The 17,838-nt window shown below is 54.2% G+C and overlaps 3 protein-coding genes and 1 long non-coding RNA gene across 4 annotated transcripts; 1 reads left to right on the plus strand and 3 right to left on the minus strand.

Annotated features, from left to right (window-relative positions):
* Positions 1-198: 198 nt before the first annotated feature.
* Positions 199-1,855, minus strand: COX14 (cytochrome c oxidase assembly factor COX14). Its single transcript, XM_085212444.1, has 2 exons — positions 499-1,855; positions 199-433 (listed from the first exon to the last, which is right to left on the minus strand). The coding sequence occupies exon 2, from the start codon at positions 423-425 to the stop codon at positions 267-269; it is 159 nt and encodes a 52-aa protein (XP_085068570.1). The 5' UTR covers positions 426-433; positions 499-1,855; the 3' UTR covers positions 199-266.
* A 244-nt stretch (positions 1,856-2,099) lies between these two features.
* Positions 2,100-6,898, minus strand: GPD1 (glycerol-3-phosphate dehydrogenase 1). Its single transcript, XM_010720536.4, has 8 exons — positions 6,751-6,898; positions 6,449-6,626; positions 5,878-6,018; positions 5,395-5,533; positions 4,594-4,706; positions 4,079-4,312; positions 3,795-3,901; positions 2,100-3,584 (listed from the first exon to the last, which is right to left on the minus strand). Exons 1-8 carry the CDS (start codon positions 6,789-6,791, stop codon positions 3,488-3,490), a joined length of 1,050 nt encoding a protein of 349 aa, XP_010718838.1. The 5' UTR covers positions 6,792-6,898; the 3' UTR covers positions 2,100-3,487.
* A 712-nt stretch (positions 6,899-7,610) lies between these two features.
* Positions 7,611-14,746, minus strand: SMARCD1 (SWI/SNF related BAF chromatin remodeling complex subunit D1). Its single transcript, XM_085212441.1, has 13 exons — positions 14,526-14,746; positions 14,197-14,384; positions 13,015-13,057; positions 12,796-12,918; positions 12,412-12,534; positions 11,804-11,920; positions 11,363-11,464; positions 11,104-11,265; positions 10,894-10,991; positions 10,339-10,474; positions 9,870-9,992; positions 9,534-9,635; positions 7,611-9,309 (listed from the first exon to the last, which is right to left on the minus strand). Exons 1-13 carry the CDS (start codon positions 14,691-14,693, stop codon positions 9,256-9,258), a joined length of 1,539 nt encoding a protein of 512 aa, XP_085068567.1. The 5' UTR covers positions 14,694-14,746; the 3' UTR covers positions 7,611-9,255.
* Positions 14,680-17,754, plus strand: LOC146542457 (uncharacterized). Its single transcript, XR_014880271.1, has 2 exons — positions 14,680-14,816; positions 15,453-17,754. It is a non-coding gene; the product is annotated as an uncharacterized LOC146542457 (long non-coding RNA).
* The last annotated feature ends 84 nt before the right edge of the window (positions 17,755-17,838 follow it).

Consider the following 17,838-nt stretch of genomic DNA (forward strand, 5'->3'; position numbering starts at 1 on the left):
TCTGGAGACCCAAACCCACCTGGATGCTTCCTCTGCAGCCTGCCGGCAGGGTTTGGGTTCAGAGGGCCCTTCCCCGTGGTTCTCACAGCGGCGGTGCTGACCCGAGATCCCCGTTCTCCTTCCCGTGGTGAAGCGCGTTTTTAGGAACAAGGCCGTAGCGCCCCGCTCCCCCCGCAGACAGCCGCACAACCACACTCGGGCGTTTCTACGTGGTTTTATTGCGCTCCGGGCCCCTCCGAGAGCGCAGCTCGGCCCCGCGGCGGCCCTCAGCTCTCGGGGCCGGCCGAGGCCTGCCGGGCGCGGCGGTTCTGCAGCAGGCGGTAGGCCCGGACGCCGCACAGGTACCCGCCGTACACCGTCAGCAGCATCATGGAACCGGAGAAGGCCTTGTAGCCGAAATCAGCCAGCTGCTTGCCGGACACCATGACCGCTCCTGCAACACAGCGCGGCGCTCACACCCGGCAGCGCTCCGTCCGCCCGCCCCGTCCCGCTCCTTACCGCCGCCCGTCGGCTCCGCTTCCGCCGCCGCGCCTGCCTCAGGGCCGCGCTTCCGCCCGACGCCCCGCCTCCCCGCGTCACGTGAGAGGGTGACGGCAAGCCTCACCGCCTGCTGGGAGCTGCAGTCCGCCGAGGCGGGAGGCGGCACCACAGCGCCCCCTCGCGGGGCTGCTCCTTCACCTCCACGGAGCCGCAGACGCTCAGGTCCCCGCGCTGCATCCCGGGGCCTGCCCTGCCCTGCTTTGCGGCTCCCCGCGGCTCTCCTGACCTTTCTCAGCACCCTGAGGTGCCTCTGCTCACTAAAAGGGGCCCTGTTCGAGGCTGAGGCCCAGCGGCCTGGAGGAGACGGCTTTCAGCTTAGGGACTCCCACTGAGGGGGCACCGGGCCTCTCCCCCTCCCTGAGGGCTCCCAACCTCAGGAGTTTCTCCAGGAGGACGCTGAGAGTTGTCCCTGTCCTCCATCCCAAGCCCTCCTCGCTCCTCAGGCTGCAGAACCCTGAGCCATGCAGGAGCTGCAGCACGCAGATGTGCTGAGGCTGCAGAACATAACTCCAAATGGCAAAGGGAAGACTTTTTATAGCTTGTGAACTCCAACACTGGTGTGAGATGTGGGTTGCTGGAAAGCAGGGGACATGGAGCACCCCCAGGTGAGAGCTGGGGCCTTCAAGGCCTGCAGGAATGGCGCAGTGGTGGAGAAACGCCCACTCAGAGTGATGCACCTCCACAACAGATGGGTTAACAGCTGAATTCCAGTCCAGAACAAAGCTCTGCAATCCTGCTGCAGGTGCTGACAACAGCAAACTGAGGTGAGAAGCTGCAGTGTTTCAAGGGAGGAGAGCTCAGCCACACTGAATGAGCCGCAAGTGGGATTCCATCAAGACAAAGGGGAGCAGATGTCGTGCCAGCCCTGCAAGGAGACACTGGACTTCCTTTATCCTCCCTTCAACCTTGCTAAAAAAAGTTCTTCATCAGAGAAAGCCAGAGCTGGCTACTTTGTGTGCTTTTCAGCTCAGTTGAATTTAAAGGTCGTAGGGTGCCACCAAGAACGCGTGTCTAATAAAAGGCACAGAAACAACTGCAGTGCCAGCAGATTAAATTCCCCTAGCAAGAGGGTGAGTGGAGAGCTAACGGGCCTGGAAAGGTCACTCAGTGTGAGATGCATTTCAGAGAAAGACAGTGACTAGGCAGGGAAGAGAAGCTGGGGAGAGATGAATAAAACAGCACAGAATGTCCCAAGGAACTGAAACAGCAAAGAAGGGGAGGGCTGGGGTACAGGCAGCACAGCGGAATCCTGACCTGGTTCCTGCAGGCCCCAGGTAGGATTGGGATTCTGTACCCTGCTCAGCAGTGCAATCTCAACACTCTGCAGCCCTCAGCTAAGACTTAGTGCTGGAACTGCTGCTGAAAAAAATCAAGTGAGATGCTGTGCTGTGTTCTCACTCAGCACTGTCCTGCCGTGTGTTATTACTCACATCTGGAACAGCACACAAAGCTGCATCCCCAGGAAGGAATTGACACTGCCCTCATCTGCACCATTAGCAAGAGCAGCAGGCACCAACCCAAAGACAACGCTGCACCAGAACCACAGAATGAACAGCCTCCCCTTCCCTCTCCAAATTTATTATGATTTTACACATTCATGAAGTTCACTGCCAGTCAGAGAACCTGGAGCACTGGGACCTGGCCTGAGGGCATTCAGCAAGACCTGCAACAGCTCCAGCCTGCCCCAGATGGGAACAGCGAGCCACTGGACACGGTGCCCTGAGCGACAGCAGCAGCAAGTCACAGTCAGTGTCTGAGGGGCACATGGCAGCCAGCTGGACAAGGGGCAAGTTTCAAAAGCACAGCACAAGGCATGAGACCTCTGTCCCCTGCTGTGCTGCTGGAGGGCTCTCTGTACCTGTTGTGGATCACGTCCTTTGCTGCCCCTTGTCCTGCCCGTGGGCAGTCTCACAAGAGCAGGGAAAGCATGGAACCTGCTTTCTCAGCTCTTGTAAATGCACACAGAGAAGCAAAGGCCAGCCTAAGGCACATAGTGGAACAAGCCAGAGAGAAGGCAAAAAGCTGCTGTGGATCATTCCTCTAAGAGCAACAGCCCAACTGCTTTATCAGGTACACTGCCAAGGGCTACGCAGCCTGCCAGCTGCTCAGAAAGACTTCGGGGCAGTTGGTCCCTGCATTGCCAAAGCTAGCCAGAGAACAAGCTGATACGAGGGAGGAGAGCTGGCCAGGGACAGCCAGCAGGCACAGAATTAGCACAGGCAGATCAGTGACAAAAGGGGTCAGAGGCCAGGGTCAGCTGTGAGAACAAAAAGTGAAATCATTGAGTCCAAGGGCTCTCTCTGGAGCTGCCCTCACACAGGCAAAGTGCTGGCTGTGCTGTGCAGCAGAAGCAGCTGGTGGTGACTGAGGAAGCTGCACATGGCAGGGGTCAAAGAGCTATTTTATATGCTGGTGCCTCTTAAAAGAGTGATGATCAACTCCTTTGAAAGTCCTCGGGAGCTTCAGTCTCTTGTGGAGCCTGGAAGGAACTGACACAGCCCCTCTGCAAGACAGTTAAGACATAAGCAACAGCAGCAAGCAGGGAAGAGCTGGTGTCATGCCAAGAGGCCCCACGGGGCTAATAGCAAAGCCTGACCTGCCAGGCAGTGCCTCCTGCACAGCCTGGATCGATCACAACGACCTAACAGTCCCTCTGAGAACTGAATCCACCAAAGCAAAAGAAAGGGAAAGGAGGAAGACACTCAGCCCCGCTCAGGGCAGGACCTAGGCAGCAGCAGAAGCTAAATGAGCCCTTCAGAGAAAAAGGGAGATCAGCAGGTACCTCCATGCAGATGCCAGGCTCAGACAGGGGAACCTCTGCCTTTGCAGTGCTCTGCAAAGGCTCCCAGAAGTCTGGACTCCTCACAAAGCTGTAGCAGCAGCAAGGTGGTGTAGGTGGGAGCTCATCCCTCCTCTCAACAGGATCTGTTTTGCAGGCAGAGCCCATTTACATGTGCTCAGGGTGGTTCTGGAGACACTTGATGACATCAGAAACAGGTTTGCCTTCATAGCAGATCTGATAGACAGCTGTGAAGAGGGGGAACCTACAGGAAGACCAACACCATCTCTCAGAGCAGAGTCACAGCACCTGGTGCACTGGGCAGCAGCAGGTGGGACTGCAGCTCATTGGGTGCAGGCAGTGCAAAGCTTCACCAGTGCAGTGCAGACAGTGAGGGAGACGGGGGGGGGGGGGGGAGTTCCACCCCCAGCTCAACCTCAAAAAAAAATCAAACAAGGGAGATGAGATCACTCACTTATCCACCATGTTCTTGGTTTTAAGGATGTGATTCAGCTCAGCAGATGTCTGGGGACCCTGCAGCTTCTGCCCATTCAACATCTCCTTCTCCAGCTGCTCAATAGACTACAACAACCCAACAGAGAGGGAGTTGGACACTGCCATGCCATCCACTACCCCATGTTCACTCCCTAGAGCTGGGTTATGGCACTGGGCAAGCGAAGGCCGATACCCTGGTGCTAACTGGCCCCACGTTGTTGCAGGTTTCAGGCTCCCCTCGCTGCTGCTCCCTGCTCTGCTCACCTTCCCAGTCTTGGCAAAAGCCTCGGCCACTTTACGGTTGCGACCACCATAGCAGGTGGTGATGAGATCAGCGACCCCACAGCTCTCCAGGAAGGTGGAAGGGGTGACGGGGCCCTTGCAGAAGATCTTGGCAAAGCTAATCATCTCCATCAGCCCCAGACGGATAACAGCAGCCTTTGTATTGTCTCCAAAGCCAAGTCCATCGCAGAAACCAGCCCCTACAGCCACAATGTTCTGGAAAACAACAGCACAGAGCGATGTGTTCCCAGCAAAGCCCAGGGCACTGCTGTATCCACAGGTGCCAGTGTGATCCCATCAACAGACTGCTGCCTGCCCTTGCCTGTCTGGTCACCACCACCCTCCAAGCAGCTGAGCAGGATATGCGCAGAGCTTCCTTCGAAGCCAGACCTTCTGCACAGCTGTCTCTGCAAGCTGGAGTGCAATATCCAGAGGAGATCACTCAGTGCTCCCTGCAGAGCTCAAGCCCTGCAAACCACAGTGAGCAGCTCACCCACCTTCAGAGCACCACAGATCTCTACAGTGTCAGCTTCCTGCACCACTGTGACCCGAAAGTTCGGTGTCTGCATCAGCTCCTTCAGGATCTGCCCATACTGTGCATTCTTACAGCCTAATGAGAGAGAAGGGACAAGATGATGAAGCAGACCCTAAAGGAGAACTGCATTCCAACCCACCCATGTTGTCTTGCTGCATTCAGCACAGCGAGAGGAATCCGTTGCCCAAATGATGGACATGGCTAAACATTTGCAGGCCCACAGAGTGCCAAGCACACATTGCCTGGCAGATAACCAAGGTTCAAACTTGGAATTCCCAGAAGACAGGGATGATCCCTACCACAGAATTGGCAGGTCCACTTTTAAAGGCATCTTCAGAGATTGCAAAATTTAGGTTTGGAGACTGCTATTCTCTCTGCAGTGCCCTGCGTGTTCACAGTTACAGCATGCCCTGCTTACACCTCTCCAGCCTCCTGCATGGCTTGTTTGCTTTTGTTTTAAATGCAGGCACTTTGAATCTTGTAACTTCTAACCCAGAGAACAGTTCTGTTGGTTTTGGCTGCTGTGTGTGATTCACAAACAGTGTGGAGGATGACAGGAACTGCCACCAGCTGAACTTTGAAGCAGCCCTGGCTTGCAGCAACACAAGTCCAGGTGAGTGTCCTTTGAAGCCCAATGAAATGAAAGTAAGTGAACTGTTTCCTAAAGGGTCTCCCTTGTGGCCACCCCATTCATTTCAGCCAGGCTGACTGCCAGATGTTCAAAGTCAGTGCTGTCAGGAGCTTCCAGATGTTGGCTCCTTACCGATGGTTGTTTCGCAGAACTTCTCCTCTGCCACTTCACTGGCAATGTTGGCCCCCATGAGGACACTCATCTCAATTCCCAGTTTCTCGTGGATGATGTCTGAGATCAACCTCAGCCCATCCGGTCCTTCATCCACCCCCTGGGAGACAACCAGGGACAGAGGTGAGCTCGTGGCCTGGGAGTCCTGGCCCCATTCACCCCAATCCTGCCATCCCAGAAGCCCCCCATGCTCAGCTGCACCCCACTCCTCACCCATGGGCCCTCACCCATTCCTACCCCATAATACCTCCAAATCCCTGCAAAGCAGTGCCCTATTCCCACATACACAGCTCTAAACCCAAAACCTGTTCGTTGCAGGGGAGTTGGTCTAGATGACCATTAAAGGTCCCTCCCAACTCAAAAAATCTTATGATGTTAAGATTCTATGACTCCAGTTTCTCCTTGAAAAGCTCATCACCCTTCTGGCCATGCCTCTGCTCACACCTTGATGAGTGACATCCCGATAGCACCTTTCTTCACGTGGGCCTTGATCTGGTCGCAGACTTTGCCGATGAACTGATGGGGCACCACGAACAGGAGGATGTCAGCCCCGGAGCAGGCTTTCACTAGGTCGGGCTCTGCCACCTGCACAGCACGGTTGCCATCAGGAACTTGTCCCCAGTGCTTTGTAGAGGAGGGTCTGCCCTAATCCACAGCAAGGGGTGCAGGGGGTTTGGGGGAAAAACTGCCCCACGCTCCCCTTCTAGAGGGACTGGAGAACCGCAGAGCGAAAGGCTCAGCCTGGCTCCCTGCACACCAGCTTGGAGGTAACAACACGTGGCCTCGAGAGAAGCGAGATGCCAGAGCAGGGGCAGAGGTGGGCAGCGAGAACAACCAGGGCAGCAGCTCATCCCAAAGCGTGCCACGAGGCCACTGGGAATGCAGGACCCCCGCCGCACCCCTTCCTTCACGCTGCTGGCACATGGGGCTGCGACAGCACAGCAGCTTTTATTACCTGTCATCAAGGTGATAAAACACGGCTCTCGTGCACAGCAGGCCACCAGCAGGCACTCACCACGTTGTGGGGCAGTTTGTGCCCCGGCAGGTACTTGACGTTCTCGTGCTCCGTGTTGATGATCTCGGTGAGCCGCCGGCCGCCCACCTCCTCCTCCAGCACCCACATGTTCACCGTGTTCTCGAAGGTGCCCAGCCGTGCCGCATTGCTGCCCACGATCTTGGCGATGGCCGAGCCCCTGTGTGTGGGGAGGGGGAAGGAAAGGAGCCGTGGGCGGGGGGCACCGGGGGATCCCAGGGCACCGGGAATGACGCAGTGCCTCGGGAGGGCAGCTGGGATGGGGGGACCTGGCGGGCGCTCACCAATTGCCGGAGCCCACGATGCAAACCTTCTTGCCACCCATGGCTCAGGGACGCAGGGCGCTGCGCAGCACGGAGCCCAAGGGCGCTATTTGAAGGCTGTGCCCGGTGGGGCCGGCCCGACCCGCCCCCCGCCCGCCCCGATCCGCCCCGCCGAACTAGGCACCGGCCCGGCCGCGGTGCTCGCAGCCCCGGAGCGGAGGAGGAGCGGCTCAGGCCGCTCGCAGCCGGCGGTACGGCTGTCCTGCCTCTCTCCCCCTCTCCATCTTCTGCAGAAAAGCCATTTCTTTCCTCCCGATAAGTGCCTTCCCCTTCTCCCCCCCCCCCAGTAGGAAACATGAACCGTCGGACTGCAGACCCAGAACGCAACCCAGCCTTAACCTCCGCGGTAAGCAGCAGCGCTGACTGCTTGACCGTAGGAGCTGCCGTTGCTTCTGTGCTCAGGATCTCATGAGCGTCCTCAAGCTTTGTGCAAAGCGTTACCTAAGGGCAAAGCCCTTCTGCATGGCTCGTAACCCATCCAGATAACCTTTTTCTCCCTGTTTTGCGGTGTGGGCTCTAGGCTGGCCAGCATTCAGCAGCTTGGCCACTGGATTTCCCTTTTTGCTCAAAATCCTTTGCTCTTTTACCACAAAAGCACCCTGGAAAGGCTCAGTGGACTCGAGCAGCCAGAGATCCTTTCAAGAAAGGCACTGTGTAAAAGGCTAAAGTGGGAAGAACATTTTCTCTGCAGTTCCTTAAACCAGCTGGCTTTGTTTAAAAAGTGAAATTAATCCTCTCCCTTCCCAGGCAAATACACAAGTTGTCATCCACCAAGGCAGCTGCTGAGAGAAAGTGTACTGTCAGCACTGAAGGAGGACAGCTTCCTTCACAGGCTTTTATTAAAACTGGGTGACATCTACAAGGATACAGTACAAAAAAAAAAAAAGTTTGGTCCATGGGAAAAAAAAAACAACCAAAAAAAAAAAAAACAACAAAACAACCAACGTAATAGTTAAGAAAAGCAGTTATTCTGCAACAGCTATGTTTGCCTACGCAGTGTTCAGCATCCTTCATGTGCAACTACCCTGAGGAGTCAGTGGGCTGCTTCATCAGCACCAAGACCTTCACCCCAGTACCACAGAGGAGCAGTTTCAAAAGGGGGCAAAGGAGAAGGAGAGGGTCTATTACTCACAGACATGTGGGAACACAGACACGAGTAGGGCTCCCAAAATCACAGCAACCTTCCCAACCACACCACAACCGGGTGCAGGGATGGAGGGGGTTGTCAGTAACATGGTTTTGCAGCTGTTCCAAGAGAACGCGACCAACTTGGCATTACAGTCCATTTGCATTACAGTTCCAAGCAGAAATACTGAGATCTAGGCTGAGAGAGGTACTTCTCTTACACCTGACCACTGGTTCACTAGTAAATAATTCCATGAAGAGGCCTAAGGGCTGCTACTCCCCATGGTAAAAAAGTCTACTTGTACATTCCTGATCCATAACTTGACTAAAAAACACAGGAGTTTCAGCATGGAAACATCTGCTAACTCAATACATGCTTGGGGCTACCCTCCACTCCCAAGGGATGGATCCACACTCCCAGATCCACAGGAAGGAGCCTCTGGTCCCCACAGCAAATGACACATGATAACTGTCCCAAAGGAATGAGCATACAGTACTCTGCCCCTGCACAATTGCACTGGGCAGCTGCTGCGTTCCCTCCCCGCTACAGGGAAAGCAAGCAGGCAGCTGGCTTGCTGGAACCATAAGCCGAGTCTTTTTCTCAGCTCTCCAGCACTTCCACATCTGTGCAGTAAGACAATGCTTCATCTCCCCTGTGATTCCCAGCTCAAGGCAGTCTTTCATAAACGTGAAGGGAGCAGGACAAGGAAAAAGGGACAAGGGAAGAAACAATTCTCTATACAGTCCAGTAACTTCCTCAAGGAGGAGAGTGACCTGTGAGGCAGCCCAGTGCAGCAGCCCCCTCCCAGCGAGGGAGGGGAGGGCTGGAGGTATGTCAGCATCCTGCCCACTCCATCTCCTGGCACCTTGCTACTAACTGAGGCAGAGACCAGACTAGCCACAGAACTCCGCCCTTTGAGCAGATCCTGACTTCCCAGTCAGGTCTCACGTGTGCCACAACTAGATGCTAGTTGAAGAGGAACGGGAAGAGGAAGAGTTTCTGAACTTGAGAGGAGCTCAAAGTCAGCATTCATACTGGCTACTGGGGACACTACAGGCAGCACGGAGTCAAGGGGAGGCTCTTGGAAGCCTTGGGACTGACAAGGCAACAGTCAGGAAGAAAACCAGGTAGAAGTGTGTACTTGTTGGAGCCTGTCTGCTTGCCACACCCCAGAAGACCCCAGGTGTCGTAGAGCTGCCCCAGCAGAGACAATGCCAGGATGGACAATGGTGCAGGCCTTGGCACCACAGTGTGGTTACGTGAGCCTTAACTGCGTGCTCTGCAGCACCCTGTCTCCACAAGCAGCTCTGATGCCTTCTGGTTGGGGAGGAGATGAGGGCCTATGTGTTGCGGATTCCCAGGGCCTGCTCCAGCTCCTGCCGTCTTTGCTGAACCTGGAAGAGAAGAGTTGCAGCATTAACATTAACACAGCAGCGCAGAGTTCAAGTACCACAGGGCCCATCTGGATGGGGCTGAACACAAACTGGGATCATAATGCACTAGCAGTGTCTGAAAGCAAGGCTTAACACTGCCCCTTTTCACCAGGGCATGAGCCCCAAGAAGTGGCAGGTAACCAAGCCTCTGGGTCTAGAAGGGACCCCTGCCTGGGGACACCCACCTTGGAGTAAAAATATCTGCACACAGCTTCCTGAGCCCATGGCTGGAAGTAGAACTCGGCTCTACGCTCCTCTTCAGGATTCCCAACAACATCAGTCATCGTCTGGAAAGCACAAAGGACAAAGCAGTTCAGGGAGTATGAAAGCTCTGTGCTGAACAAAACTACACCTCCTTTGCCTGAAAGACACTTCAGTTCAGTCAGGTCAAGTCCTTATGTTTGATTTCAGTTCAAGTCTTGCTTTCTGAGCAGGAAATTGCCTTTCTCTCTCTGTGGGAGCTAGTTATAATGAGGGAAGCATGTGACTGGATCCACTTTCCACACAAGAAAAGCTTTTACCTTCAAGTCCCGGCACTGGGACTGGAGCCAGTCATTGATGAAGCCCTGAGGATCTCGGGCAAAGCTCAGCATGAACTCACGCTGGGTCTTCAGCTGGTTAATTGTCTCTATTGTTTCATGGATCTGAAGGAGATAAGCACAGCATCAGGACTGCTGAAAAGGGAAAAGTATCAGAGAAACATAAAGAGATCCAACACGTGAAGGTGAATTCTTTACTCTCTGGTTGGCTTATCAGATAGGATTCACAGCTCCCAAGTTCCTGCTGTAAAGGTTACTGGTTTTTCCATTGACCATTTGCTTTAAAACTCTGCTTCCAGGTAAAGCCACCTATCTAGCCATTGTTGCCCTACTCCAGCTTATAAATGCCCAACAGAGCAAAGCTGAACTGTCACATTCAGAGCTCATCTTGCTCCACAGATACACTCCTATCTGGTAAAGAGGATGGCAGACCGGAAGGAGCTCTTCTTACCTTGTTATCCAGAGCAGCAATTTCCTGTTGACTGGCAGTTGATAGCAGGAATGAATTCATCTGAGTCTTCAAGGTGTCATCCACCTCCACATCAATGTCATAGCAGGCTGTTTTCTTCTGGTCGTTAGGATCAACACTGGGGGCATCCACAAGAAAGGAACCAGAAAGAGTGAGTAGTTCAAGAAGCCACCACATCAAATTGTGACTGCTCTAGGATGATGCAGCATAAGGACTGCCAGTAGGGCTAAGTCAAGCCAGAGTTAGCTTCAGCTCTAATACCAAACAGCAAGACTTTATTGATATCTTTGCTGCACATGGACTAAGTGATTGTTCCAAGCAAATTTCTACCCACACACCCTGTAATGAAAGGCAGTATGAGTTCCTTGTGAAAGAAGGGGATACAGTAAATGTCAGAAGTGCCCATTCCTATGTAAAGAAATAATGGCAGGCAATGCAGGGAAACTACTACTGAAAAATCAGAGCACATCACATCATCTTCCTGTGCCAGACTCATCCATCCTTTCCTCTCTCCTTTCTAGAAATACGAAGCCTCACCTGATCACATGATTAATGATGATCGGTTCTGGAGGCATAAGCAGTGCATGAAGTCTTTGTGGAATTTCAGAGAACTTCATCCGCTGGGATTCAAATATCTGTGACAGAAACACAGGGCTAAGGGAAGGAACACAAGCTGTGCCAGAGACCGCTGCCTGCCGACCAGGGAAAGCTGAAGCAGTTGCTCATTCCCACCACAAATCCCGTTACCTGCTGGAGGTATTTGTCACAAATGACGTACTCCCGCTCATGAGGGTCCTGCAGCTTGTGGGTCTTGATATATTGCCACAAAGCCTGGATGATCACTGGGCGAGTCTGAGTGTGGATCCCCAGGAGACGAGCCAAGCGGGGATCCAGTTTGAACTGGGGAGGCTGAAAGAAAAAGCAAAGAGAGGTGAGGTGGGACTTACGGCCACGGACACAGCAAAGCAAATGCCGCATAGCCCAGCACTGCTATCCAACATCTCACCTGGTAATCGAGCATCAGAAGGACAGTGCAGCGCACGTTGACATCTCCTGGCCTCTTCACCTGGAAGCCATCTGTCTCCTGAGTTGTAGCAGTTCTGTGCCACTGGAATATGTGCAACAGGAGGGGGGATTTAGCTGCACCCACACACTCGACTCCTTTTGCTCCTGCTGCTTGCCACCCAATCTCCCAACCTCACCCACAACAGAAGATTCATCTTATTCCCATTTATAGTTTGAAACAAGAGTTAATGCATTTATTCAGAGCCCTGGCAAGTCAGTGGAAAAGCTAAGATAAGAATTCAAGAGAATTCAGCCCTGGCTCCCAGCCACTTGTTAAAGCCTTAAATACCCCACTTCACAAGTTACTAATTACATACAAATTCAATCTGCTGGAACAGCAACCCATTTGTAGAGATAATCCAGCAAAAAGAAGCAAGCTCACCTCTACCAGGTGATTGTCAGGGCCATAGAGGTCTTTATCAAGTTCAATGACCAGAGATTTAAAGAAGGATGAGAACTTTCTTTTCTGTTTGGTGGCATCATATTTGGACAAAGCAGACTGCAAGCAACAAAGGAAGGAAGAGAGTCAGGAGAGCATGTTCCAGGACTCAAGAATAGGCAAGGCATATGACAGTGTTCCTTTAAGTTGTGAACACTTACATTCATCAATACATGCTCGAAAATCAAGTTCCAAGTCAAAAATGGTGAAAGACTGGAGATAAAGACGAGCTTGGAGGAATTAACTTACTCAGCAATTACATAAAATGCGAGTGCCCTGGTTCTAAGAGCCAGGGTACACAAGTGCCACTGATAGGCTCTCACCATTAATTCTTATAGCTATCAGAACTTTGTATAACTCATGTTCTGCCATGGGGATACCCATCGGTCTCCGAGTTGGGCTCTCGGTCTCGTCACCATCAGACTCCTTGGAAAACAGAGATGAAGGAGGATATCAAGCCCTTAGCTACACTCCCAGACACTAGGAAACTGGTTCAATTGCCAATTCCAGATCCATAAAATCAACTCTGTGGTTTGGTGTCTCACACTCACATCTTCTAGCAGCCGTCCTTCCACTCGAAGCTCCCAGGAGGCCACCGTTCCTTCACCATCCTCAGCATCAGACTTGGCTGGATTGAAGGTATTGGAGATAAAAATACGTAGTTTTCGCTTTTGCTACAAGAAAAAGCATCAGCTCAGTATTCATTCTGAAGCAAAGAGATGAGAATCTTGCTTATGTTTTGTTAAAACTAAGCTTAATATTCTTCTTTTCCTCATATATCCACTCTCTCAGGACAAACAGCACAGTCCTTGTTCTACCCCCACTTAAGTCTCGAGCACTACGGTTCTTTATATGCTTACAGGGATATGACACAACCTTCAGAGCCTTCCTACTCTCCTGATTACAGTAAGAACTTCTAAACATCCCTTGCCTACCTTAATGGGTCGTTTCAAAGCCTCCTGGATATCCAAGCGTTTCCTCATGATCGTCTGGTCCAATTTCCTTTCGAAGGCCAGCAGGTCCATATAAGCTTGAGACTCAGGCACAAGTTCACGAATCTACAGCAGAGCACAAGCCAATCAAAAATGCAAATCACTGTCAATTCCCCCACATCTCTATATCAACAGAGGCTGTCAACTGCACGTGCCACTCACCCTCTGAGGTAGAATTTTGTCTGCCATCTTCTTCTTTTTAGCACTGTAAAGTAAGAAACGCATTAAAATGACAACCACTCTGCTAATTAACAGTGGACTCTCAAAAAAGGAGATGAGGTTTGTCTGGTTTAGGACCGTAGCATCAGCAATGCTCTCCGCCCTACAGCAGCTGATCACCTCAATACATCCCCAAGGAAAGCACTGAAAACAGGGCTGCAACATTGAAAAGGAAGCACTGACAGAGCAACCAAAGGGGCTTATGGCTCAATTTGCTTTAGACACTTTTCTAGGAGACTCAGGGATGCATTACCAATGTTACCAAGGCATCACACTGTACTGCCAGAAACCAAACGTAAACTTGCTCTTGTCCAGCAGCTGCACATTATTCTTTTATCTGCTGGAATCTCCCCTCTCCCTGAGAAGAAGCTGCACAAGAACATCAAAGTCTCTTTCAGCCACCCAACAAAAAGCAGCAATGAGAGGCCCAGGCCTGGCCCTACACACAGAAAAGCTTTGTGCTGCTATAAGCAGCCAGCAGATGACACCAAGTCAGCGTCTGCCCCTTCAGAGAGGACTCAGCTCGCTCTGATTTCAGTGCCTGCCCACACCCTGAAACACAGATCTTGTCCCATGGGGCTTTGTGGGGAGAAAAGTAATGTGTCTGCGCCCACCTGGGGATGTCGTGAGCACTCTCACTGCCCTGGGGATGCACAGAGAATGCCTTGAAGATCCCCTGGACCCAAGGATGCCCTGAGACTCCTCCTTGCTCTTGGGGTTGTCCTGAGGAACCCTGCTGCCATAGGAACGCCCAAGAATGCACCCATGACTCCTCTGCTGTCCCAAGGATGTCCTCAGGATCCCTGCTGCTCTGAGGATGCCCAAGGATGTTGAGCCCTCCACCACCCTGGAGGAGCACGGGGAAGACCTGAGAGCTCCCACTGCTCCAGGGACCCTTCCTATTTCAGGGATGTCCAAGGATATCCTAAGCCCCTCACTGCCCTGGGGATGCCTGGCAGCATCCTGTGGACACCCACTGCCCTGAGAACTCCCTGCTGCCAAAGGGACACCCGAAGATGTCCCACGAGCCTGGCTGCCCCAGGGTTGTCCCAGGGATGTCCTGAGCTCCCACCCCCCCCGCTGCCCCGGCGACGCCCGGAGCCCCCCGCTGCCCCCGGCCCTTACTTGTGGTTGCGATTGGGCACCGCCTGGGGCTGCACCTGCTGCAGCTGCTGCGGCGCGGGCCTCTTGCGGGCCTGGTCCAGGCCGGCCTGCGCCATGCCGGGCCGCACCGCCGGGCTCCCGCCGTACCCGGGTGGCCCCATGGAGGGGCCCTGCGGCGCCAGGCGGCTGCCCGGTAACATCCCGGGGCGCTGCGGGGGGAAGAAGAAAACCGCTCCAGTGCCCACCGGGGGGGGCCGGCCCCGTCCTCGTCCCCGCCGCCCCCGCTCCCTCCCGCCCAGCCCCGCCCCACCGCGGCCCGCACGCCCCCGCCGGCCCCTCCCCTGCCTCACCGGGTAGGCGGCCCCCGGCAGCGGCGAGCGGTACAGGCCCTGTCCCGGGGCCGGGCCCATGCGCACCGGCCCGCCCGGCGTGCCCGGGCCCAGCGCTCCGGCCCCGGCAGCGGCCCCGCCGCCGCCACCGCTGGGAGTCACCGACTGGAAGCCCGCCCGCGCCGCCATGTTCTCCAGCACAAAGGGGAGCGGACCGGAACCGGAGCTCTGACAAAGAGAGCACGCGGACATCGCCCTAGAGCGGCACCGCCTGCAGAGAGCGCCCCCTGCCGGCTGGAGGAGCTGATGGTGGTGGGAAGCGGGGGGTGGGGGAAGTAGGGCCTGGAGAGGGGGGGAAGGGAATCGGGTCCTGGGGGGAGTTTGGGAGCGTGAAGGGTCCCGGGGGCTGCAGGGATCCTAGGGGGGTTCAAGGATCACTACTGTGGGGGAATAGAGTCCTAGGGGGGAGTGCACGGGGGTATGGCAGGGTGCTGGGGGGTGTGCAGGCAGTGGGGAGGGCAGTGTGAGGGGCAGGGGCTTTGGGGGGGAGGCAGACGACTTGAAGAGGGCTATGGGAGGGCGTTGGGTTTGGGGGTTTCAGAGACAACGGAGGGGATGGGGTATTTGTGGGGGGGATGCAGGAGGTGTGGGAAGGGGCAGTGTCCTGGGGGGGGTGCATTGAGCATGGGGAGGTGCATATGAGGGTGCAGGGTCCTGGGAGACAGCGCTCGCGGCATCGAGCCTCGATGCTGTGACTGAGTGGGGGTGGGGGTGCCCTGGGTCCCCCATTCTCATAGGTGCTCTGTGCCCCTATCTGGGACTGCTTTGCTCAGGGTTGGGGATGCCCGGAGGGGGATTCCTCCCTCCCTCAGCAGCTGCTGCAGAAGGCACAGCGCTGAATTAAAGGCCACTTTTTGCAAGTATTAGCATTACTTTCCCTGTCCCCAGGGCATTCATCCGTGTGGTTGTTCATAGAGCAGAGGGACCTGCATCCAGCCTGCATTAATCCATGAATAAAAACCAAGAGAGCAGTCACACCGCAAGTATTAATTAAGCAATTAATGATGATCATGGGCCATTTAGGAGGCTGTCCTGTACACTGCGTGGCATTGTTGACTGAGGAGAGAAGTGGGGAGATGTTGGTACCTTTTCCACCAAATTCAGTGTTTCCTGACCTCGATGGAAAACTCGATGCTGTGAGCACAGCCATTAGCTGTTGTCTCAGCATCCGTGTGTCCATGCAGTTAATGTAATGCCACCTCCGACAGCCTTGGCGCCTGGCTGCCTGATGAAATATTCATGGAGAGGAGAAGCGGTGGAACTTATCTACTCTGTATTGTTCAGATGCAGCAACTTCAAGTGAGGCTTAAAGCCCGGCAGGAGCCTTTGGGCAGGCTGGGAAGTGGCTGGGAGGGACAAAAGGGAGGGAGAGAAAGGAAGGGCTGAGCTGAGAGATGAACTCTCTCCAGCAGCAGTTCTCTGCCTGCCTGGAATTTGGGAGCCCAGCACTGCGCCCAGTGCTCCCCAGTTGTGGCCTCCCCAGGGCAGAGTAGAGGGGGAATGCACCTCCCTCCCTCACCCTGCTGTGCAGTGCACCCCAGGGAATCATTGGCCTTCTTGGCCACCAAGGCACACTCCTGGCTCATGGTTACCCCGTTGGCCACCAGGAGACCCATGTCCTTTTCTGCAGATCTCCTTTCTAGCAGCTTAGCCCTTGTCCACTCTTGTAACCCACACTTACAAAATGCAGGGTACTAAGAGATCCCACAGTGCGTGAGCTGGGTGTAGTGTTGCCCCAGCTCCCTCTCTCCAGGGATGTTCTGTTGCCAGTTCTCCTTGTCCCCTGTCATTAGCTGTGTTTCATAAGAAACGGGGGGGGAAAATAACCCCAGTGTCTCCTTACACTTGTCCTTTCTCCTTCCCTCTGCCTGAGGGTTTGCTTGGTTCACTGCTCAGTGAAATGCTACCCGTGCACCTTCATTTCCTGCACCTGCTGGCATGAGGCAGCTCTGTTGAAACCTTCCCCAGCCCGCGTGGCTCCAGCTCCAGGCAGCCGAGCAGCATCCAGGGCTGTGTAATTATAGCCTGTTTCTGCTGGCAGCGTTAGCAGAGAGCAAGTGGTAACCAGGAGTTATTGCTGTGGAGGAGAGGAGGTGATGCTATCTGTGCTGCCACTATCTGCATGGTGCGTGATTAATCCTTGCTCTGTAGGGTTTCAGCAGCCACACAATCAGCGGTGTGCAAGCAGGTGCTTCCCAGCAACCTCAGGCTGAGGCGTGCAGCACCTTGTCCTCGCGTGCATTGTCAGTGATGCTTCCTGGGGAGTGTAATTAACTCCTTGTCTCGTGCACAGTGTGCACCAACAGCCTTGGATGCACACTCTACATGCATCACACACCTTGCAACCCGCCAGCTGTTCGCAGTTCATCCCTGTAATCCTGAGCAATGCAATGATCCTTGTTCCTTGCTCTGGTGGTATATGGATGGTTTGCACGTTGGAGCCTGGAGTCAGAAAATGTACAACTTGTCCACAGCTCACGTTGGGTCCTGTCTGGCTTCTGTCCATGCACCCATCCCTCACCTATTGCCGGCTCCAGGGCTGGGAATTGCTCTGCCTGTGCTGCTTTTGGGGTACCTGCACCCCTCTGCGAGGCTGTTCCAGGCTGTGGCTTGCACAGTGCTTCCATCAGCAGCAAAGACCTCAGGCAGAGGCTGAGGATTCAATGCAAGGTTGCAGCGGATGGAACCCAGCACGTTCTTGGGCAGCTGGGGAAGAGACTGTGGGCCAGGGCTGCTGCCTGCCCCTGCAGCAGGAGCTGCTGAGTGCCACTGCAGAGGTAGTGAGCGTAGTGAGCTGCTCTGACTTCACAGTGTCTGCCTGCAATTAATTTAGGTTCATTAATTCCCTTCTGGGCTTAGCTATATCATCCTGTTCCTATTCAAAGCCCACCCTGTGGCCTTTGCAGCACCAGCTCTGGCAGAGGAGGACTGGAATAGCAGCAAATCTCTTCTAGTTTGAATGCACACCACCCATCTGCTATTTCCAGGAGCAAGTTTGGCATTTCAGCATCCCCTGCCCACTGCCCATTTGCTATTATTCAATCTCCATGGATTGAATGCCCAGTGCTGGATTTGGCATGCTACTTTTGTTCTTTGGAGCTAGAAATCTAAAGGACAGAAACTGTTTTTACAAATGGCTTGTACTACAGCTGCTACTAACTTGGTTAAAATAAAACCAGGTAATATTTGAGCCAGTGACTCGTTTCTGCTGACCTCAGAGATCTGTCCCAAAACGGAAGCGTTGGAGCTGCTGAAGATCAGCATCTGCACAGAT

The sequence above is a fragment of the Meleagris gallopavo genome, chromosome 31 (genome assembly GCF_905368555.1).
Source record: "Meleagris gallopavo chromosome 31, MGAL_WU_HG_1.1, whole genome shotgun sequence".
NCBI classification, from domain to species: Eukaryota; Metazoa; Chordata; class Aves; order Galliformes; family Phasianidae; genus Meleagris; species Meleagris gallopavo.